The 25786-nt window shown below is 38.7% G+C and overlaps 1 protein-coding gene across 1 annotated transcript in view; it reads left to right on the top strand.

Annotated features, from left to right (window-relative positions):
• Positions 1-425: 425 nt before the first annotated feature.
• Positions 426-25786, top strand: part of cept1b (choline/ethanolamine phosphotransferase 1b) — a 121867-nt gene continuing 96506 nt past the window's right edge. Inside the window, exons 1-2 of the mRNA XM_039748620.1 lie at positions 426-638; positions 5038-5497. Coding sequence (XP_039604554.1) covers positions 5132-5497 — 366 coding nt within the window. The 5' untranslated portion in view covers positions 426-638; positions 5038-5131. The remainder of the gene's footprint in view (positions 639-5037; positions 5498-25786) is intronic.

Genomic DNA, 25786 nt, shown 5'->3' with positions numbered 1-25786 from the left:
AAAACACATGAATACATATAAAAATAAATGATACATATTTTAGGCCTTAATAAATATTTCCCATTCTGTCACATTACAAAATATTAGCAAAGTTAACTATGTAACACTGTAACTCAAAGACATTTCACTTTTTTGTATATGCAATAGTGGCCCCTGATGTAATTACGTTTGTATATATATATATATATATATATATATATATATATATATAAAGATTCCTTTCCAGGTACTACAATTAAATCAATATCCATCATGTGGTGTAATATATACAGTATATCACGTGCAAAGTTTTTACATTTGAATTAATGCATGAAGTACAACATTTCGTTACTCGCCCGCCCCCTATCGGACGTCTAGTCAGGTCCTCCGAAGCGCGACGGAAGTGACCGGCGCCCAGGCCCTTGCGAGTTTTTGGCGTGGGGAGGGGAAACACACTTCCATCCGGTTATTGGAGCTCCACTACCGAACGTCCTTCCAGGTGTGCAAGCGGAGCTTTCTTCATAGTATCTGAAAGATCAGAAAGGAAGAGGGGTATCAATACAGTCGCCTCCTTGAACACATCCTTCTGCGTAAATTACGAGGGACACTCTATCCGCCAAGCATAATCAAGAGGCCGGTTTGCCTCTGCGGCGTGTCAGGTACGTACAGCTATCAACGACTTCAGAGACTCCGTGCACCGTCTGGGGCACGTCGGAATTGGGCTCCATATAGTGACGTGTCACGACAGAGGAGCACACATGCATTTTTTCAAAATGTACTCACAAACACGGCTGAGGTTGACGAAAAGGAAGGAGGAGGTGGACAGACTCGATTGAAGGTTGTTAGAAATCTTCACTACGTTCTGCCCTCTTTGTTCACCGTGTGACTCGACTTGCCGTATTTGCCCTCCAGTGGGAAGGCTGGACTCGAAGCTAGCACACTACCTCAGCTAGTGTCCCAAACTGCGCAGCTAGCTCTGTACTGGCTTGCGTTGCTTGCCATACATTCTCTACTCTGGCTGTCCTCTCGCCTTCCACAATTGACTATTGACGCCTGATTTTCTTGAATTGACGAAAAGATCCGCCGCATCCCCTTTTAGTTACACTACGCCGTTATCGTATCACATTAACAAATGCGTATTAATTAATCGCATTTCAATGCCCAGTTATCTTTTGTCCAGTGAATGGGGGTATCGAGTGCTAATCTGAAAGGTCTGAACAACTTGATTCAGAGAAACGTGACGTTACCCTATTTTATTGTTTCGTTTCTGCCTTAACTTATGGATACCACTTATTAGATCGCATTGAAGGGATTCATTTAATTGTATTACTGGCAATTGTGAATGGCCAGTGTGTCGTTAAAGCTCTGCTGTCGTGTTAATATTGGTTTGTAATTGTATATGGTAAAGGTCCTTCTTTATTTTACACTATTCTACATGTTGATCATAGGTGAATGTCAGTTGTTTATTAGAACTGTTATTAATCAGATGTAATCGTAATTATTTTTTAAATCGTATGACGTTGTGATGAATGGACAATGTGTCAAGAACCATAGGTTTACCCGAGTCCAAAGCATAAAAGTAGCAAGTTGCCTAGAAGTTATTTCACTTTGGTAGGCGTGATAACATGGAGATTACACATTTGTTTTCCAGCTTTCGGTTTAGTTCTAATAGTAATTTCTGTATTCATTGTTACAACTGTGTGACCTCGTGGTTAAGCAGTTATTCTTGTAATCAGAAAGACTTTAAAAAAAAAAAAAAAACAAATCCCACCTTTAGCTCCTTGTGCAAATGTAACCCACACTTGATCTAATTCTCAGAATGTGTGCTGAGATAAATGGTACTTGTAAGGAATACTGAGGTATAGTTTGCCACATTATTAATTTAAAAATGGTTAATTCATGTTGCTTTGTATATGGTACTGACAATCTGGACTGTGCTTTGTGCTCCTTGTGGGCACCTTGGCTGGATGTTCTCCTTAACACGGAAAATTTATTTACTGCATTGAGATTCTGATTCTTCAGGATTTCAAAAAAACAGAACAGGTGTTGTAGGCTCTTTGTTACCCCTGAAAACTCTCATCTACTTATTAGTCTGTTGCAGCACTTTCCCACGTTTGGGATGGTGTTTTTCAGCTTCTATACAATTCTAATATCAGGCAGCTTTGTTTATTAACAACAATGTCTAAAAGGTGATGAAAAAAGTTAATATTTAATTATGGGAGATTTATGTGCCTAATAAATCCCAGCACTAAAACTCCAAATACTATAAGCCATGCCTTATGTTGTCTGTCGTACCATATTTCCTTCTTGGTGATAGTCCTTTTCTGATTTAAACACACGTCCTTTTTTCTAAGCAGATTCACACAATAGCATGGATTTGTGCTGAAGCTTCCAGTGGTTGCATGTAATATGCAAGTGTTGGCAGGTAGACTATGCAGGCTCATTATGCAGCTTTTTCAAACCTAATCTATAATTGATGTGACTGCTGCTTAACAAAATGTACTATATAACTTTAATCCTGAAAATAAATTTTCTCTGCATAGTGATCATACACCCTTGTTTTTTGTATCTACCATGTGGATAAGTACACAAATGTCTTTACAGTTCCTGTGATCAATGTAAATGTAACAACTGCTTTAAAGTTTTTTCCGTAATGGAAAAACACCCGAACATAGCTTTCAGATCCATGGTATTACTGAAAAAGCTACGTATCAGTTTCATGCATACAGTAAATGTGGCTGTGCATGTCCATTCATGAAGGAGAAGGACACAGCTAAACAGTAATCGGTGCCAAGACATTCTTAAAGATTGTTTCTGAGCTGCCTAGTTTTGCCAGGGTATTCAATGTAAAATTACCACATTGTGTCTTGTTAATAATTAATTTCCAAAATATGAGAGGAATCCTGTTTATATTTATTTTTAAGCGCATTTTGAAGTTTCTTTCTTACTATGCAAAATGAGTCTTGGTAAACTTTTATTGTTACTGTTTAGTCTAACTTTTGGATCATGGGCCCATATAAAGCAGTTCTCAATGCCTCTTTTTTTTTCATAGACTATTCCAATTCACATGAATTTTGCAGCAATATTCAGTCACAGTAATCTTAACGAGTTACTTGTCATGTACTTTCACATACTTAGTGACACAATCTTTGATTTTCTTTTTTTTTTAAGTCGTGGATGTGGGCTTGTGTGCATGTTAAAACTGACAACCATTGAGAGCTCACCCAGACGTACAATGTATATAATGCAGCTATGAGGAATAAGGAACTTGAGTGTTTTGAACCTCGCAGATAAAAGACAAGCTATTTTGTATGATGTTGCATTTTTTGAGGTACTAAAGCATAGGGATTACAACTGAACTTGCCATACCTGTCAAGCTTTCAAATAGGCACCGGCTTCATCAGGCTCGACTTTATTAGTTGTCAGAATAAGGGGAAAGCTTGCAATATTTTGGAAATGTGAAATTGTGCTGGAAAGTCTTTACTCAGCTGTATAATTTGACCTTCATAGTCGTCAAGTTTGACGTTTCCACCAGCTGGAAGTTGTTTAGTGTGTTCTGTAATGTGACCTCAGTTTTACAAAGCTTTTGATTAGTAATTTAATAATTATAGATTAGAAGCCTAATACCAGATTTATTCGTGCTTATGTGCACAAATCATGGCTGCCACGTGTTCCAAGAGCTCTTTGGACGTGACCTCTGAGCATGTCAGAAATTAATGCAACACATGCATGGGTTGCAGTAACAACAAAAATTTGGGTGCTGTGTGTGTTCAAGTTTTGGTATGTGATGTCAGCATCGTTGTGTACTATCAACATCTCCATAATGACAGACTGGCCTGTCAGTAGAGCTGGCAGCAAATTGGATGTGGAAATGTGCAAGATGAAATGGAAGCAAATTTGAGACAGATACGTTGGTGCAAAGCAAAAAATGTTTGAGAAAAGAAGTGGGTATTTGGCCATTGCAAGATAACGCATTGTGACAGGAAGCTGCATTGTAGCTCGGAAAAGGATCAATGTATGTGCTTCAATGTTTGATGAATGGTTTGATACGATGAAGCAAATAATCAAACATAAATGTTGACATATGAAAGTATAGTGGTGCTTTTCTTTTTTCATTTCTTGCATAGGTAATACAAGCGTCACAAAAGTATCGTAATGACACAATACATCTTTTGTGTCGCTGTTGCTCTCTTTTTTGCACCTTCGCAACAGCTTCAGAAAACAAAGAAATTTTATCTTCAGCATCTTTCTTCCCTCTACCTACAACACAGTGAAACCTGACATTGTTTTCTCACTGTGATGATGTCTTGTACTGTCACCTGGTGGAATGCTACAGATTTACATAAAGTTCACACACAAGTATAGAAAGTACACGGCTTGCATAGCAACAGTGTTCGCAAGCATTCACATCGTGTAGGATTAAATATATCTTTGCCCTTAGTCACGAACACATCTTATTACACATTGTGTAGGATAAAGTATATCCTTGCCCTCAGTCATGAACACATCCTATTTTGTTTAAGATAAACATTTAGGGTAAAGATATACTGTACCTTATAAAAAGAAATCCCGAAAAAATGTTGCAGTATTTATTTGTGTAAAAACTTCTTAACAGTTGACGTACTATAAGTACTTGTAATATTTCATCAAAACTGTCCGTAAATACATTAAGCACAGTTCCTTTTCATCGTGAATATTACCCCAAAGTTTTTAACAAATGCAGTTAAAGAAATGTATATTTGTTTTGTGTACAAGTAAGTTAAATAATTTTCTAAGAGCTAAGGGGCTGGCCTGTGGTCTTGTGGTTTTCAAATTAAGACCTTATTCCCTAGGTTACATTAAATACCTTTTTATAACATTTGTTGAATTCTTGATGTCCTTATTAATATTCTAACTTGTGATCTTGAAATCTACTTAAATTGATATTTCCACTATAGTGTTTTTATTTGCTTTATAATGGCATTAAAAAAAACTGCAAATGTGTACCACTGTTTCCTGTAAATGTTTTCTTTATATATTTATAAATACATATATATTTTTTTTATTTTAAATTAACAGGTTGCTGACTGTTTCTATAGCCTTTCCTACTATTTGTTGTTAAGGGAGAGGTAACACTAACATTGCTAACAGCATCCGAGGCAAAAAGCCCTCGATGAACGGGCACCGGACTGTGAGAAATCGGAACCGGGATCAGGACCGGAATGTGGATGCAGTATGTCGGCCACATGTAGCATCTGGAGGCAGCAGTGGTGGAGGGAGGGGGAACTGTATCTTAAGGAAATTGATCCAATTACCATCTCCTCCCTTGACACGTCACCAGCTCAAGAGACTTGAAGAACATCGCTATAGCAGTGCTGGCCGCTCATTACTGGAACCTTTCATGCAGCACTATTGGGAATGGCTGGTCCGCCAAGTGCCTGCTTGGATGGCACCAAACCTTATTACCATTGTAGGCCTCATCATTAACATGATTACAACTCTGGTCCTGGTTTATTACTGTCCCACAGCTACTGAACAGGTAAACAATTGTATCTTTCAACATCTTTGCAAATTGGTGTTCCTTTACTAAGTGTGCCTAAATGTGGATTATGTCATTATTAACTTAGAGGTTATTGATTTAAATTTTGTTATACCTACACACACTTCTGTAAGTATATATGTATGTGCGGGTGTGTGTGTGTGTGTGTATATACAGTATACAGTCATATGAAAAAGTTTGGAAACCCCTCTTAATTCTTCGGATTTTTGTTTGTCATTGGCTGAGCTTTCAAAATAGCAACTTCCTTTTAATATATGACATGCCTTATGGAAACAGTAGTATTTCAGCAGTGACATTAAGTTTATTGGATTAACAGAAAATATGCCATATGCATCATAACAAAATTAGGTACATAAATTTGGGCACCCCAACAGAGATATATCAGTACTTAGTTGAGCCTCCTTTTGCAAATATAACAGTCTCTAGATGCCTCCTATAGCCTTTGATGAGTGTCTGAATTCTAGATGGAGATATTTGTGACCATTCTTCCATACAAAATCTCTCCAGTTCAGTTAAATTTGATGGGTGCCGAGCAGGGACAGCCTGCTTCAAATCATTCCATAGATTTTTGATGATATTCAAGTCAGGGGACCGTGATGGCAATTCCAGAACATTGTACTTCACCCTCTGCATGAATGCCTTTGTAGATTTCGAACTGTATTTTGGGTCATTGTCTTGCTGGAATATCCAACCCCTGTGTAACTTCAACTTTGTGACTGATGCTTGAACATTATCCTGAAGAATTTGTTGACATTGGCTTGAATCTGACCCTTGACTTTAGCAAAGGCCCCAGTCCCTGAACTAGCCATACAGCCCCACAGCATGTTGGAACCTCCACCAAATTTGACAGTTCTTGGAATGCGGTGTTCTTCTTCCACCATGCAAAGCACTTTTTGTTATGACCAGATAACTCAATTTTTGCCTCATCAGTCCAAAGCTTGAATCTGGCTTGTCTAAATGAGCATTTGCATACTACAAGCGATTGTGCAGAGTGCAGAAAGGGCTTCATTCTCATCACCCTGCCATACAGATGTTCTTGCAAATTGTGCTGAATTTTAGAACGATGTACAGATACACCATCTGCAGCAAGATGTTCTTGCAGGTCTTTGGAGGTGATCTGTGGGTTGTATGTAACCATTCTCGCAATCCTGCGCATATGCCGCTCCTGTATTTTTCTTGGCCTGCCAGACCTGGGTTTAACAGCAACTGTGCCTGTGGCCTTCCATTTCCTGATTACATTTCTTACAGTTGAAACTGACAGTTTAAACCTCTGAGATAGCTTTTTGTAGCCATCCCCAAACCATGATACTGAACAATCTTTGTTTTCAGATCTTTTGAGAGTTGCTTTGAGGATCCCATGCTGTCACTGTTCAGAGGAGAGTCAAATGGAAGCACAACATGCAATTGACCACCTTAAATACCTTTTCTTATGATTGGACACACCTGTCTTTGAATGAAGTTCAAGGCTTAACGAGCTAATTGTTGTGTTACGTGGGTAACATGAATGGTTAGTTAGTGATAAACAATGTTATTTAAGGATTTCTTTTAGATGGGCATTACCCATAATAAAACATCTTTTCGTAATAGCTTATGCAATTGCTGCTAAGCTCATGCAAGAAAAAAAAGGCTATTGCACACTTTTATTTTTCTATATGCACATTTTAGTTTTGTGAATGTTTTTTGTGTTCTGAATGTTAAGAGATTTTTTGATTTACCCAACATTTTTTTGACTATTTAGTAATACACAGTATATTTTATATTTATATGTATGTGTGTATATATTTGAATATATATATATATATATATATATATATGTGTGTGCGTGTGCATATATCAAATGAGAACGCCATCAACAGACACTTGGACATAAATCCAGCAAGCAAGCAAACTTAAGAAGAACATGTTCATAATAAACTAGCAAAATACCCGTGCTTCGTAGCGGAGAAGTAGTGTGTTAAAGAAGTTATGAAAAAGAAAAGGAAACATTTTAAAAATAACGTAACATGATTGTCAATGTAATTGTGTAATTGTTTTGTCACTGTTATGAGTGTTGCTGTCATTCATATATACATATACACACATATAAACATATATACATATAAACACATCTATATATATATATATATATATATATATGTATATATATATATACATACATACATATACATATACACACACACACACACATCTACATATATATACAGTACAGGCCAAAAGTTTGGACACACCTCCTCATTCAATGTGTTTTCTTTATTTTCATGACCATTTACATTTGTAGATCCTCACTGAAGGCATCAAAACTATGAATGAACACATGTGGAGTTATGTACAAAAGGTGAAATAACTGAAAACGTTTTATATTCTAGTTTCTTGAAAATAGCCACCCTTTGCTCTGATTACTGCTTTGCACACTCTTGGCATTCTCTCGATGAACCTCAACAGGTAGTCACCTGAAATGGTTTTCACTTCACAGGTGTGCCTTATCAGGGTCATTTAGTGGAATTTCTTGCTTTATCAATGGGGTTGGGACCAACAGTTGTGTTGTGCAGAAGTCAGGATAGTTGGATGATCATTTATTTTTCACCAGAACAATGACCCCAAACACACCTCCAGGCTGTGTAAGGGCTATTTGACCAAGAAGGAGAGTGATGGAGTCAAATGTCATGAAAATAAAGAAAACACATTGAATGAGGAGGTGTGTTCAAACTTTTGACCTGTACTGTATATACAAATATCAACATATATACACACATACATACATACACACACATATACATATATACATACACTAGCAAAATACCCGCGCTTCGCAGCGGAGAAGTAGTGTGTTAAAGAAGTAATGAAAAAGAAAAGGAAACATTTTAAAAATAACATAACATGATTGTCAATGTAATTGTTTTGTCATTGTTGTGAGTGATGAGTGTTGCTGTCATATATATATATATATATATATATATACACACACACACACACACAGTCTTTGGGGTGCGAACAACTGTTGCTGGGGGTGCCAGAATCCATAAAGGAAGAAAAATGAAAAACATTATTTGTACAAAATCTTAATTTATTTATCCATTCCTAAATAATTAAATGGCAGGCTATTTCGTATCAGTGCAATACGCTGTTTGTTAAAACGGATGACTCCCGCTCTTACGTGCAAGTCTGCTGGATATTATGAACTATCGTTTCTGTTCAAGTTCTATTTAAATTTTAAATAGAAGGAATTTTTATTTAGTCAACAGAATATTATTCCAGAATAAATCAACTCAAACCTTAAATAACTTATATTTTTCTCTCCATAAAAATATATCCTGTCTAAATTATACAAGTTAGAAATAAAGTAAATGTTAAAAGAACAAACATTCAAATTTCTTTACTCTTATGTAATTTTATATAAAAATAAACTTAAATTTTAAATATCCCAAAAGATTTTGCTCTCCATAAAAATATATCCTGTCAAAATTATACAAATTCAAATATGAACATGGTGCATAACAAAACCTGGAAATATAAATAAAATTTGTTCTTTTCAGCAATAACAAATCAAATCATTCAGTTGTCTTTGCTCTTATGTCATTTTATCAGATTTGGACGCCTGGCATCTTTTTTTGGCAACAAGTTCATTTATGTTTGGTGTGAGGTTCTGTGTTGTGGAGATTCTCAGGATGGACTGCAGGTGCTCATCAGTGAGGCGACTCCTGTGTGCTGTTTTGTTAGTCTTCATGACTGAGAAGAGCTTCTCACACAGATATGTGCTACCAAACATGCACAAGGTTCGAGCCACATGTAGACGGAGCTGGAGCATTTCTGCGTGAATGGAGTGAATAAACTGTGCGGGCCGTGCAGTATCGTACTTTGCCTTCAGTGTGCCATTACACTGCAGCTCAATCACCGCCATCTGAATCTGCACAGGCGCAGTTTCCACATTGAGTTGCGAAACAACTCAAAATTCTTTTTTTGTTCTTCAAAGCGCCGTGCGAACTCAGTGCGCTCAGTTTATCAGCAATATGCGTATTTGGGAACACCGTTGTGCCGATTTGGTTCAACATTACTTGGCAACAGGAAAAGTGGGGCAAGTTGCACTGGTGTATTTGTGTCTCCCATAAAAGTAGCTTCACTTGAAATCACTTTGTGATTTTGCACGGTAAAAACGTCTGCTGAAGTGTCAGATTCTTCTTTAACTCTTCTGCTTTCTGTATCTTGTGCATTGCATTCAGGTCTTTCAGGTTATCTTGATGTTTTGTCTCATAGTGCCATCTTAGATTAAATTCTGTAATTACAGCCACATTAGCTCCACAAATGAGACACACGGGTTTACCGGCAATGTCAGTAAACATATACTTAGCCTCCCATCGGTTTTAAAGTCTCTGTGTTCAGAGTCCCCTTTTCTCTTGGCATCGTGTGGGCTAGCTTCGCAATAACTTGCAGCATCATAAGCTAGACTTGATTAACGTGTAAGTGTTCGGCAAGGCAGCTGAAGCGCTGCATTATGGGATCTGTAGTTTATTGTGTTACCAGCGCTTCATATCCCCGGGCCATTAATAACAATAATATATAAAATGATCTCGCGGGCCAGATTTAATTACACGCCGGGCCGGATGTGGCCCGTGGGCCTTGAGTTTGACACATATGGACTAAATAGAACTTGAAAAATATATTTTTTCGAATGTGATCGCGCAATTCAGATCGAGTTGACGCGCACTACAGTACATCGAGCCCGCGTGCCTCAATAAGTTACCCTCCCCTCGCTCTTACTTTTTTACCGTTCATCTAATGAATACACTGAGTATGGCTTTACCAAAACAATCATTGATCGCGAATAAAGTATCCATTATTCATAAAGCTTCAATTGGTGATCTGTCTTTCTGCGTTAACCGCATATTTTTTCATACGTCTCAAACCAAGGGGATGCGAAGGTAAAATGAATAAAATGCATGCGTATATACTCAGTGAATTCCCTCTCGGGAATCGAACCTCGGATGTTGGCGCTAGAGGCAAAGCCTCTACTATTGCGCCGGCGCGTGGCTTATCTATTTGAGCGTAGCAGTGTAATTCGGTTTTTGTTCGGCACTCTTTGGAACTGTTGCTTTTTGTCTGCGCACTGCGTCAGTTCACGTGAGCTGCTGAATATGGTTTTATATGTCACTTGCTCGCTTCTAATTGTTTCGCTGCCTTCTTAAAATTATATAATGCATGTTTTCTTAAGCGCTTTTTGAAGATCTTCCTGGTTTTCTACGCATGCGTAATAACGTGGGAGGCGTGATGATGTCACACGAAACTCCGCCCCCCATGGCTTTCGAGCTCCAACTCCATTGGATTAAATGGAGAAAAATAGCTTCTAGTTATGACCATTATGCGTAGAGTTTCGAAATGAAACCTGCCCAACTTTTGTAAGGAAGCTGTAAGGAATGAGCCTGCCAAATTTCAGCCTTCTACCTACACGGCAAGTTGGAGAATTAGTGATGAGTGAGTGAGGGCGGGCTTTGCCTTTTATTAGTATAGATACAGATAAATATACATATATATACACACATACACATATATATATGTGTGTGTGTATGTATGTATATATATATCTATACTAATAAAAGGCAAAGCCCTCACTCACTCACTGACTCACTCACTCACTCACTCACTGACTCATCACTAATTCTCCAACTTCCCGTGTGGGTGGAAGGCTGAAATTTGGCAAGTTCATTCCTTACAGCTTCCTTACAAAAGTTGGGCAGGTTTTATATCGAAATCCTACGCGTAATGGTCATAACTGGAAGCAGTTTTTCTCCATTTACTGTAATGGAGATGAGCTTCAACGCCGTGGAGTTTCGTGTGACATCATCACGCCTCCCACGTAATCACGCAGTACATAGAAAACCAGGAAGACCTCAAAAAAGAGCTGAAGAAAACTGGCATTATATAATTGAGAAGGCAGCGAAACAATTAGAAGTGAGCGAGTGACATATACAACCATATTCATGAGTTCTGCTACTTCGGAAACAAAGCACGATGTAAACCTACACTTTAAATTAAGTTCATAGACAGGCTGCCGCTGGCGTTTGTAATTTAGTGCCTGCCCATATAAGGCCATCCGTCAGCGGCAATCCAATAGCAAACTGCCACGGGTAAATATTCACGGGTGAAGGACTGTGCTTATGGAGAGGAAGATGAGATGGTCAGGGTGGTGTTTGACACAAACTCAGCGAAACTGCTAGAGAAAGTTTTAAGTGCCAGGACTAAGGTAACATTAAATACAGCTATGGACATAGCACGAGATGGCACCAGCACAGCTGGGAACCTTCGATGCATGTACACCGAGTGGCTCACGTGAACTGACGCAGTGCACAGATAAAAAGCAACAGTTCCAAAGAGCGCTGAACAAAAACCGAATTACACAATTGAAAAGGCAGCAAAAATATGAAGCGCCTGATAAGCATATTCATAAATCCAGCTACTGCGGAAACAAAGCACACGGTGGAAAAAGTCAATGTCCCGCTAAAGGAAGACAGTGTAAAAACCTGTGCATGCAGTGTGTCAGGTCTCAGATAAAGAAGAAGACGAGCTGTTTATTGATGCAGTAAGAAACGAATCGATGAATGAAACCTGTCCTCTTTACAACGATTGACAAACACGGAATGTAACTTGAACACAACACATCCTACAAATACGAACCTGATTGAAAGAAATAATGATAATCAAATCCTTGATGACAGCAACACTCAGTAACACTCACAAAACAAATACTGTATATTGACAGTCATGTTACGCTATTTTTAAAATGTTCCCTTTTCTTTTCTAGCTTTTTAACACACTACTTCTCCGCTGCGATACGCGGCCTGTCTATGAACTTAATTTAAAGTGTAGGTTTACATCGTGCTTTGTTTCCGAAGTAGCAGAACTCATGAATATGGTTGTATATGTCACTCGCTCGCTTCTTATTGTTTCGCTGCCTTCTCAATTATATAATGCATGTTTTCTTCAGCGCTTTTTTGAGGTCTTCCTGGTTTTCTATGTACTGCGTGATTACGTGGGAGGCGTGATGATGTCACACGAAACTCCGCCCCCACGGCGTTGAAGCTCATCTCCATTACAGTAAATGGAGAAAAACTACTTCCAGTTATGACCATTACGCGTAGAATTTCGATATAAAACCTGCCCAACTTTTGTAAGGAAGCTGTAAGGAATGAACCTGCCAAATTTCAGCCTTCCACCTACACGGGAAGTTGGAGAATTAGTGATGAGTGAGTGAGTGAGTGAGGGCTTTGCCTTTTATTAGTATAGAGATATATATATATATATATATATATATATATATATATACAACATCACTCACAACAGTGACAAAACAATTACATTGACAATCAGGTTACGTTATTTTGAAATGTTTCCTTTTCTTTTTCATTGCTTCTTTAACACACTACTTCTCCGTATATACATATATATATACATACTGTGGATCTACATATATATACATATCTATATATATATATATATATATATATATATATATATATATATCTATATATATATCTACATATATCTATATATATATCTACATATATCTATATATATATATCTACATATATCTATATATATATATCTACATATATATAGTGTATATAGCAAAATCCCCGCTCTTCGCAGCGATGAAGAACTGCTTTTAAATTTTTATTAAGAAGAAAAGAAAACCTTTTTATACTGAGGGAAAATATACCAATAACTATCTGTTAAGGATCTCTTTGTATAGCACGTTGTCAGTTCAGCAGTCCGGTTATAATATGACCAAGCTGTACACTGAGATTACTTTTGAGAATGCAACGTATAGTTTTGTCCAGGAGGAAAGCAATGTTGCCTCAAATCAATGGCAACCTTTTGTAGGGTGTGTCCCTGAGACTTATTAATTGTCATTGCGAAGCAGAGCCTTACTAGAAATTTGAGGCATTTGAATTGAAATGGGAGATCAGAGGGTATAACGGTGATGCCAGGAATACATTCAGAGTGTGGCGCTCTGCTGTTTTTTGTGTAGCTGCCTTCACACAGCTTCTTTGCTGCTTTCTAAACGAACGCCATATAAGGCCATCGTTTCTCCTTGCTTCGTGGTTCTGTACTGTTTTATTGTTCGTTTATGACGATTCTTATAGTTATTGTGTAGCTATTCGAGACTTACTTTACTGTTCAGGTACCCATTTCCTTTATGTAATCTGCGGCTTGTACTGTTATTTTTGTTCATTTATTATGATTATAGATATTTATTGATTCCCTTCTTTAGCTGACTGCCTGTTCATATAAGACGCTCCGCTGGTTTTTTGTGAAACAGCCTTTACACAGCTTCTCCGCTGTTTTATAAATGAACGACATATAAAGCCATCACCTTGTCGATTGTGTAATACGTTTTTAAAACAGGTTTGATGCATGGAAGTTATCACTCGTACTGCGTTCAGTCAGTTCACGTGAGCTGCTCTCTTGTGTGATGTTGCGATGTCCACGGCTTTATTTAATGTTAGCTAAGACCCGGCACTTAAAAGTTTCTCGATACAGCAATTTTAACTCCGTTACAAAGTGATCCAAAGTCTCGTTTATACCTTGTGCCTTCTCGTTAAACTTGTATCTCACGAATAAAGTATTCGGCATTTTTCTTCAGCGCTCTTTGGGAGCTCTTCCTTCTTTTCTACGTACTGCGGTCACAGTCAGTTCACGTGATTACGTTTGTTGGCGTAATGATGTCACACGCAGCTCTCGAGCAAACATCCATTACAGTATATGGAGAAAAATAGGTTCCAGTTATGACCATTGCGCGTAGAATTTCGAAATGAAGTGAGTGAGTGAGTCAGTCAGTCAGTCAGGGCTTTGCCTTTTATTAATATAGACTATGGGCTGGCACTCAATTACGTGGGGCGTGATGACGCGACACGCAACTCCTCCTCTCACGGTCATCGAGCTGCAGTCTATTACAGTAAATGGACGAAAAAATAGGTTCCAGTTATGACCATTACGCGTAGAATTTCGAAATGAAACCTGCCCAACTTTTGTAAGTAAGCTGTAAGTAATGAGCGTGCCAAATTTCAGCCTTCTACCTTCACGGGAAGTTGGAGGATTAGTGAGTGAGTGAGTGAGTGAGTCAGTCAGGGCTTTGCCTTTTATTAGCATAGCTATATATACACACATATAAATATATATAGATATATACACACACATATACACATACATACATATATATATATATATATATATATATATATATATATATATACACACACACACATTCACATATATACATATACACATACATACATATACACATATACACATATACATACATATCTACATATACATATATATTATATACCCTTTGGGGTGCGAGCAGCTGTTGCTGGGCATGCCAGAATCCATCGAGGAAGAAAACAGAAAAACATTATTTGTACAAACTCTTAATTTATCTATCCATTCCTAAATAATAAAATGGGCAGGCTATTTCGTATCAGTGCAATACGCTGCTTGTTGAAACGGATGACTTCCGCTCTTGCGTGCACGTAGTGCTGCTTGGGCATTATGAACTATCGTATCTGTTCAAGTTCTATTTAAATTTTAAATATAAGTAATTTTTATTTAGTCGACAGAAATATCTTTGGTAGGAATGTAAGTTAAATTTAGTCATCATTGCATATATTTTTCTTCACCATAGAAATGTAAAGACTAAATTCAACTTAAATTCCTACCAAAGATATTTCTGTCGACTAAATAGAACCTACTTATATCCAAATAGAACTTGAAAAGATACATTTTTTCGAATCTGAGGGCGCATTTTAGATCGACTTAATGTGCACTACATTGAGCCCCGTGCTATTGTGCTGTGGCCTGCCTGCCTCAATAAGTCACCGTCGCTTCGCTTTTAATTTTTTACCGTTCATTTAATCAGGGGCCTCTCTACAGTTTTGTTTATTTTCGGGTTGTAATGTTCATTAAATTTACGTATCATCTGGTCCATTGGCGGACCGTGCATCTCGCAACTAGGCATTCAGCACTGCTCCGTCTGAATCAACCCGCCCCTCAAAAACTAATTTATAGTTATAAAAACCATCTTAATATGCGGAAATACAGTATAAAGAGCTGCTGTATCGCAGACAGATAACTCCTGTAGCCACAATAAATGCCTTTATTGAATCGACAAACCAGGGGTGAAGAATTTCCTTTCTACTGCAGCCACAACCGCGACACACATAAAAAACATCAATAATAACTCATAAACTTGCAATATTATTTAGTAAAATCGCAACATTTTACTCACCAAAAATTTGGATTATTTGTTAACAAAATCCATCCTCCTCTCTTTCCTCAAAAACGGTTCAATCATTCTGTCATACGGATTATCCGTGCGCCTCGGTTCCATTAAAAAGTCCCTTTCTATCGCCATCGAAGCTTATGCTGAAAGTCGAACCTGCGGCTTCTATCCAGTCAATAGGTCTGAATACGGTGACGTTGCCATACGCCTGCTAGAGGGCCGTACTGACACCAACTCAAAATCTGATTGGTTGAAGCAACAGGTTAATCGACATTTATTCTGTGTTAGAGTGCCTCCACAACAGATTGTGAAGTCCTCTCTGCCTGGCAACAAATGATGGCTGAAATGTGATTGGTTAAATGCTTTAATACGAAAATAAATGCCTGGAAGCAGCACAACCATTGGAAAAGCTATGAAAGGAAGCAGACAGACTATTTGGAATTATTTAATAAGTATTCATGGACAAAATATAATTAACATCAGTTTGTGATTCAGATATTTCTACTTATGAATATGCTAAGCATAGTCCTTCACCCGCGAATATTTACCTTATATAGGCAGGCACTCAATTACGTGGGAGGCGTGATGATGCGACACGCAACTCCGCCTCCTATGGCCATGGAGCTTCAGTCTATTACAGTATATGGACGAAAAAATAGGTTCCAGTTATGACCATTACGTTTAGAATTTCGAAATGAAACCTGCCCAACTTTTGTAAGTAAACTATAAGAAATGTGCCTGCCAAATTTCAGCCTTCTACCTACACGGGAAGTTGGAGAATTAGTGATGAGTCAGTGAGTGAGTCAGTCAGTCAGTCAGGGCTTTGCCTTTTATTAATATAGACTATGGGCTGGCACTCAATTACGTGGGAGGCGTGATGACGCGACACGCAACTCCTCCTCTCACGGTCATCGAGCTGCAGTCTATTACAGTAAATGGACGAAAAAATAGGTTCCAGTTATGACCATTACGCGTAGAATTTCGAAATGAAACCTGCCCAACTTTTGTAAGTAAGCTGTAAGGAATGAGCCTGCCAAATCTCAGCCTTCTACCTACACGAGACGTTGGAGAATTAGTGATGAGTCAGTCAGTCAGTGCTTTGCCTTTTATTAGTATAGATAAAACTTTACAACCAATAACCCCCCAATCACACTGATTTAGTCCCCCCACGTAATTTTTTCTATATATTATTGCCTTTGATTCTTGTAAATCTAAGCATGATCCTCTGAGGGTCCCTGGCAGGGGCTGAAAGCTCAGGAATAAAAAAAATACATGATTCTCCCTTTTGTGGATCTCCAGCTGCAAATATACACAGTCCCAGTATATATCTATACTAATAAAAGACAAAGCCCTCACTGACTCACTCACTGACTGGTGTGGCGGAAGTGCTGAGGTCCAGGGTCACCAAGGCATTGGAGCGCCCCCTGGCGGGAACCACGGGTCCCTACAGGGTTGGGCTTCCAAGCCCTCTACCCATGGCTCCAAAAGCAACCAGGAAGGCAGCCCCCACGTGATCCAGGGTGGGCATTGACCCTCTTCCGGTCCCTCAAGGTGTCCCGGCCGGGTTGTTGCCCCTGGCATCCCTGACAATTTATATATCTATACTAATAAAAGGCAAAGCCCTCACTGACTCACTCACTGACTGACTCACTGACTCTTCAACTTCCCGTGTAGGTAGAAGGCTGAAATTTGGCAGGCTCATTCCTTACAGCTTCCTTCCAAAAGTTGGGCAGGTTTTATTTCGAAATTCTACGCCTAATGGTCATAACTGGAAGCTATTTTTCTCCATATACTGTAATGGAGTTGAGCTCGAAAGCCGTGGGGGGCGGAGTTTCGTTTGACATCATCATGCCTCCCACGTAATCACGTGAACTGACTATCAACGCAGTACGTAGAAAACCAGGAAGACCTCCAAAAAGCGCTGAAGAAAACATGCATTATATAATTGAGAAGGCAGCGAAACAATAAGAAGCGAGCGAGTGACATATACAACTATATTCATGAGTGCTGCTACTTCGGAATCAAAGCACGGTGTAAACCTAAAGTTTAAATTAAGTTCATAGACAGGCTGCCGCTGGAGTTTGTCATGCCCACAGGTAATGCGGGATACAAGTTTAATGAGAGGACGCAGGATATAAACGAGAGTTTTGATCACTTTGTAACTAAGTTAAAATTGCAGGTGAAGGGCTCTGCTTATGCAAATTCCGAGAGACTGTGTTTGTGGGGGATTGACAGTTAAGGCAGGTGGGGGAGTCACGTCATCATTTCCCCTCCCATTCACCTCATTTCGCTCTGAGATGAGCTCCGCAGCTAACGCAGTGTTACGGAAGCGACTTTGTGACGCTGCCAACAAATACTCACAGAAAAATCCACAAGTTAATACACACGCTGTCTCTACAGTTTCTCCACACTGAATCCTCCTGGCACTACTTACAAAAGGTTACATTGACAATAGTGTTACGTTATTTTTAAAATGTTTCCTTTTCTTAGCACAAGCACAGCTGAGAAGCTTCAATGCATGTGCTCCATAACGCGTTAAAAAATCACACATTTAATCACACGTTGCATTACAAGCAAAGGGGAACTTCTGTCAATGCATGATTTCCTGGTACTCCGATTACATTGATCAGCGCTTCCCGATTCATTTTACCCTCGCACCCCTTTGGTTTGAGAAGAAGTATGAAAAAATATGAGGTTAACACAGAAAAACAGATCACTATTGAAGCTTTATGAATAATCGATTCGCCATCAATAATTGTTTTGGTAAAGCCATACTCAGTGTAATTCTCCTTCCATTTTATAATTTTTCCACCACTAGCCATGATTAAATGAACGGTAAAAAAGTAAGAGGGAAGCGAGGGTGACTTATTCAGGCAGGCAGGCGACAGCTCAATTGCTCGAATTTGGATATAAGTAGGTTCTAATTAGTCGTCAGAAATATCTTTGTTAGGAATGGAAATTGAATTTAATCTTTAAATTTCTATGGTAAAGAAAAAGTTATGCAATGATGACTAAATTTAACTATAAAGTCAAAACTTGTGTATATATAAAGTCATTCCCGAATATATAAAGTCAAAACTTGATTATATAAAGTCAGTGTCAGAATATATAAAGTCAAAACTTCAATATATAAAGTCAGCGTCGGAATATACAAAGTCAGCACTGGAATATCCATCCTTTTCCCAACCCGTTGAATCTGACCACAGGGTCACGGGGGTCTGCTTTAGCCAATCCCAACCAACACTGGGCGCGAGGCAGGAACCAATCCTGGGCAGGGTACATGCATCATTTTCAAAACATTAACCGAACAGTGTTTTTTTAATTTATTTTTCTGAATACGTTTTTGTTAACTTAGTTCAGTTCAGAGTCATTTCAATCAATAGATTTTGACTTTCACTTTATATATTCAGGAGTGAGTTTATATACTCCGATGTTGACTTTATATAATCAGGAATGACTTTATATATTCCGATGCTGACTTTATATATTCAAGTTTTGACTTTATATATTCCAGCTGACTTTATATATTCAAGTTTTGACTTTATATATCAATGACTTTATATATTCAAGTTTTGACTTTATATATTCTGCCTTTATATATTCACAAAATCAATGTATTTGCCTGTTTGGCACCCCATAGTGTGTGTGTGTGTATGTATGTATGTATGGTTTATATATATATATATATATATATATGCCAGCAACACTCATGACAAAACAATTACATTGTCAATCATGTTACGTTATTTTTTAAATTTTCCCTTTTCTTTTTCATAACTTCTTTAACACACTACTTCTCCGCTGCGAAGCGCGGGTATTCTGCTAGTGTGTGTATATATACCACATTGTCATTTCGGCCCTCCGGTTGTAATATGACCAAACTGTACGCTGAGCTTACTCTTGTGCATGCAACGTACATTTGGCCATGTGAAAAGTTATCTTGTTTCAAATCTCTCAGCTTGGATTGCTGCTGTCATAATTTGTTTGAGTTTCATGGTTTGTTTCAGTTACGACAGTATTTGCAGGACTTGTGTTGAAGTGACATTCGGCATCTGTCAAGCGTTGTAAGCATGCAACCAGTTTCATCGATAACTTCACATCCAGCTTTTAAAAGTTTAAACATTCATAAACATCAAAGTGTCCACTACTGAAATCGTCACCTGTGAATTTAAGATGTTTAAGAGGCATTGGCCATTGTCGAAAGGTGTAAAATATTTGGCCATTTCGGTACACTTGAAAGTGACAACCGAACAATTCAGAGGCAGCCATCAAATCACATGCAGAACCATAGGTGAAGGGCTTAAGCATTTCACTCTTATAGTGCTCCTGTGTAGTATAATCATCTCCTGTACCGTCATCAGTCCACACCTTGATCCTGCCCCAGTCATTCAATACATAAGACAAAATGTTCCTCCGGATATCAAGAATGAGCCTGATATGGCCGTGCAATATGTAACAAAGAGAATGGAATAGGCAGGTGCCATCTCCGGGCATGGAAACCACTCGGTAAGTGACAGTTTTTTGATCGATGGTGATCACCTCGATAGACATGTTAATAGGGGCGTGGTTGGAACGATAAAGGAAATGGGTACCTGAGCAATGTAAATTAAGTCTAAAATACCTACACAATAACTATAATCGTAATAAACGAACAATAAAACAGCGGAGAAGCCATGGATTAAATAAAAAGGCTGTAGTTATCAGCAGGGAGACATGAATCCCGTGGCAAAGCAAGGAAGGGAATGTAGAGACTGGAGCAATGGACGGCCTTATATAGGCAGGCAGCCAACAACGTGAGAGGCATTGGGATGGGGGACCCAACGCCGCCTCACGTGGTGACTGAGCTGCAGGCTATGGACGTATATACACTCACCAAAAGGATTATTAGGAACACCATACTAATACGGTGTTTGACCCCCTTTCGCCTTCAGAACTGCCTTAATTCTACGTGGCATTGATTCAACAAGGTGCTGAAAGCATTCTTTAGAAATGTTGGCCCATATTGATAGGATAGCATCTTGCAGTTGATGGAGATTTGTAGGATGCACATCCAGGGCACGAAGCTCCCGTTCCACCACATCCCAAAGATTCTCTATTGGGTTGAGATCTGGTGACTGTGGGGGCCATTTTAGTACAGTGAATTCATTGTCATGCTCAAGAAAACAATTTGAAATGATTCAAGCTTTGTGACATGGTGCATTATCTTGCTGGAAGTAGCCATCAGAGGATGGGTACATGGTGGTCATGAAGGGATGGACATGGTCAGAAACAATGCTCAGGTAGCCCATGGCATTTAAACGATGCTCAGTTGGCACTAAGGGGCCTAAAGTGTGCCAAGAAAACATCCCCCACACCATTACACCACCACCACCCACCTGCACAGTGGTAACAAGGCATGATGGGTCCATGTTCTCATTCTGTTTACGCCAAATTCTGACTCTACCATTTGAATGTCTCAACAGAAATCGAGACTCATCAGACCAGGCAACATTTTTCCAGTTTTCAACTGTCCAATTTTGGTGTGCTTGTGCAAATTGTAGCCTCTTTTTCCTATTTGTAGTGGAGACAAGTGGTACCCGGTGGGGTCTTCTGCTGTTGTAGCCCATCCGCCTCAAGGTTGTGCGTGTTGTGGCTTCACAAATGCTTTTCTGCATACCTCGGTTGTAACGAGTGGTTATTTCAGTCAAAGTTGCTCTTCTATCAGCTTGAATCAGTCGGCCCATTCTCCTCTGACCTCTAGCATCAACAAGGCATTTTCGCCCACAGGACTGCCGCATACTGGATGTTTTTCCCTTTTCACAACATTCTTTGAAAACCCTAGAAATGGTTGTGCGTGAAAATCCCAGTAACTGAGCTGATTGTGAAATACTCAGACCGGCCCGTCTGGCACCAACAACCATGCCACGCTCAAAATTGCTTAAATCACCTTTCTTTCCCATTCTGACATTCAGTTTGGAGTTTAGGAAATTGTCTTGACCAGGACCACACCCCTAAATGCATTGAAGCAACTGCCATGTGATTGGTTAATGAGAAATTGAACAGGTGTTCCTAATAATCCTTTAGGTGGACAAAATTGTTGGTACCCTTCAGTCAATGAAAGAAAAACTCAAAATGGTCACAGAAATAACTTTAATCTGACAAAAGTAATAATAAATAAAAATTCTATGAAATTTAACTAATAAAAGTCAGACATTGCTTTTCAACCATGCTTCAACAGAATTAATAAAAAAAAAACAGGCCTGGACAAAAATGATGGTACCCCTAGAAAAGACTGAAAATAATGTGACCAAAGGGACATGTTAATCCAAGGTGTGTCCACTAATTAGCATCACAGGTGTCTACAATCTTGTAATCAGTCAGTGGACCTATATATAGGGCTCCAGGTAGTCACTGTGTTGTTTGGTGACATGGTGTGTACCACACTCAACATGGACCAGAGGAAGCGAAGGAAAGAGTTGTCTCAGGAGATTAGAAAGAAAATTATAGACAAGCATGTCAAAGGTAAAGGCTATAAGATCATCTCGAAGCAGCTTGATGTTCCTGTGACTACAGTTGCACATATTATTCAGAAATTTAAGATCCATGGGACTGTAGCCAACCTCCCTGGACGTGGCCGCAGGAGGAAAATTGATGACAAATCAAAGAGACGGATAATACGAATGGTAACAAAAGAGCCCAGAAAAACTTCTAAAGAGATCCAAGGTGAACTTCAAGCTCAAGGAACATCAGTGTCAGATCGCACCATCCGTCGTTGTTTGAGCCAAAGTGGACTTCATGGGAGACGACCAAGGAGGACACCATTGTTGAAAACAAATCATAAAAAGCCAGACTGGAATTTGCCAAACTACATGTGGACAAGCCACAAAGATTCTGGGAGAATGTCCTATGGACAGATGAGACAAAATTGAACTTTTTGCCAAGGCACATCAGCTCTATGTTCACAGACGGAAAAATGAAGCATATCAAGAAAAGAACACTGTCCCTTCTGTGAAACATGGAGGAGGCTCTGTTATGTTCTGGGGCTGCTTTGCTGCATCTGGCACAGGGTGTCTTGAATCTGTGCAGGGTACAATGAAATCTCAAGACTATCAAGGGATTCTAGAGAGAAATGTGCTGGCCAGTGTCAGAAAGCTTGGTCTCAGTCGCAGGTCATGGGTCTTGCAACAGGACAATGACCCAAAACACACAGCTAAAACACCCAAGAATGGCTAAGAGGAAAACATTGGACTATTCTAAAGTGGCCTTCTATGAGCCCTGACCTCAATCCTATTGAGCATCTTTGGAAAGAGCTGAAACATGCCGTCTGGAAAAGGCACCCTTCAAACCTGAGACAACTGGAGCAGTTTGCTCATGAGGAGTGGGCCAAAATACCTGCTGAGAAGTGCAGAAGTCTCATTGACAGTTACAGGAATCGTTTGATTGCAGTGATTGCCTCAAAAGGTTGTGCAACAAAATATTAAGTTAGGGGTACCATCATTTTGTCCAGGCCTGTTTCATGAGTTTATTTTTTAAATAATTCTGTTGAAGCATGGTTGAAAATCAATGTCTGACTTTCATTGGTTAAATTTCATAGAATTTTTATTTATTATTACTTTTGTCAGATTAAAGTTATTTCTGTGACCATTGTGAGTTTTTCTTTCATTGACTGAAGGGTACCAACAATTTTGTCCATGTGTGTATGTACGTAAGTAGGATTCAGTTAGCGTTGGGAACCCGCATACCAAATTTCTTGAAGATGGGCCCATAAGTAACAGACTGTTGGAAAGTTCAATATGGTAGCCGACAGTGGCGTCATACCACCGAAATAAGAACGTACATCAGTTTCGGTTAGCGCAGGGAAGCCACCTACCAAATTTCGTGAAAGATGGGGCCATAAATAAGAAAGTTCAACATGGCTTAACGTTGTCGACCGTTATGACCGTTACGCGTAGAATTTCGAAATGAAACCTGCTTAACATTTGTAAGTAAGCTGTAAGGAATGAGCCTGCCAACTTTCAGCCTTCTACCTACACGGGAAGTTGGAGTGACATTGGAAAGTTCGATATGGCGGCCGACAGTGGCATTATACCACCGAAATAAGTACATACATCGGTTTCGGTTAGCGCAGGGACGCCGCCTACCAAATTTTGTGAAGGTGGGGTCAGCCTTCTACCTACACTGGAAGTTGGAGAATTAGTGACGTTGGAAAGTTCAATATGGTGGCCGACAGTGGCGTCTTACCTCTGAAATAAGTATGTACATCGGTTTTGGTTAGCGCAGGGAAGCCTACCAAATTTCGTGAAGATGGGGCCATAAATAAGAGAGTTCAACATGGCGGACGTTGCCAACCGTTATGACCATTATGTGTAGAATTTCGAAATTAAACCTGCTTAACTTTTGTAAGTAAGCTGTAAGGAATAAGGCTGCCAAATTTCAGCCTTTTACTTACACGGGAAGTTGGAGAATTAGTGATGAGTGAGTGAGTCAGTCAGTGAGGGCTTTGCCTTTTATTAGTATAGATATATGTTCACACACACAAATATACATATATATATATATATATACATACATACATAAACACAGTGGAACCTTGGTTCACGATCATAATTCGTTCCAAAACTTTGGTTGTGAACCGAAGCAGTTTCCTCCATAGGATTGTATGTAAATACAATTAATCCTTTCCAGACCGTACAAACTGTATGTAAATAGATTTTTTTTAAAGATTTTTAAGCACAAATATAGTTAATTATATGATGGAATGCACATCTAATAGTAAACTTAGAGGTGGGCGGTATGACCAAAATTCCAGATCACGGTATTTTTCTAAATTATCTCGGTTTCACGGTATTCAACGGTATTTTTTTCCCCATGCATGAGTGGATGTTAACCACATTTTCCACTGCAATTACTGGCTAAGAATAACCTATTCCACTGTCAAGAGTATTGTACATTGTTCAAAAAATTTTTTTAATGTGCATACAAGTATAAATACAGTTTTGCATTGCCCCGTAAAGCGATAGTTTTCAAGGGGGTGGCACTAATGGAGAAGGTATCGCATTGCATGACAGATGCATTTAAAATATAGAACCTTTTTATTGAACAAATTTTGCAAAAACAAACTATAATTTTGACAACATATTTTCGACCATAGAAAGAGGCATTTAGACTTAGTAAAATATCCAGAAGTGCTTGTCAAAAATTGTATTGCACCGAATATGAAAAGGAATAAATAGTAAATATTTTTTGTAAACCAACTACACTTTCTGTTAATGTTATTAATCTCTATCCACTGACAAGTTAAAGTGACTTTTTAAACAACTTTATCATCATTAAAGTAATAAATAATAATAAAATAAATAATAGTATTATTACTGATAGTTGCACTATTACTTCAAGACTTCAAGCCCAGGTGCATTACACAGTATTCACCAAATTAAAATAAAATAAAACAAGTGCAACTTGGTGATGACATCTTTACCAACTGAACCATCATTTAGGCAAACTGCATTAATATGGACCTTGCTTCAAGCTAAGCTATACTGGGAAGAAAAAAACAAACTATATGTCGAGAACAAAGTCAACATTTCCACTTTATTCTCGCCGTTTATGTTGAGATTAAAGTCGACATTTCCACTTTATTCTCATAGTTTACTTCATAATTAAAGTAGAATGTCGTAAACTAAACTTCTTCCTAAAATCAATGTTTAATCAATTACTTAATTTACCCCGTCATAAATTAATGCAGCACATTAAATGCTTTGTGTTACGTTCCCCGACCCAGTGGTTAATCACTACGCTTCTTAAACTGACTTCCTCCGCACTAAGAGAAGACAGCAATCACCATACAGAATCCATTCACTTCATGATATTCCTGCTTTCTGAAAATTTAGAATGCTAAGATAAATACTTGATATCATTTTCATGATGAAATGCATTAAAGCAGGTATTACACATGCACGGTAGTGAGGCGGTAGTGCTGCTCCCTCGCAGTAAGGGGTCCCCAGGTGTATGTTCAG

Source organism: Polypterus senegalus, chromosome 3 (assembly GCF_016835505.1).
Source record: "Polypterus senegalus isolate Bchr_013 chromosome 3, ASM1683550v1, whole genome shotgun sequence".
Taxonomy (NCBI): Eukaryota; Metazoa; Chordata; class Cladistia; order Polypteriformes; family Polypteridae; genus Polypterus; species Polypterus senegalus.
This window is presented reverse-complemented; position numbering and strand designations above follow the sequence as displayed.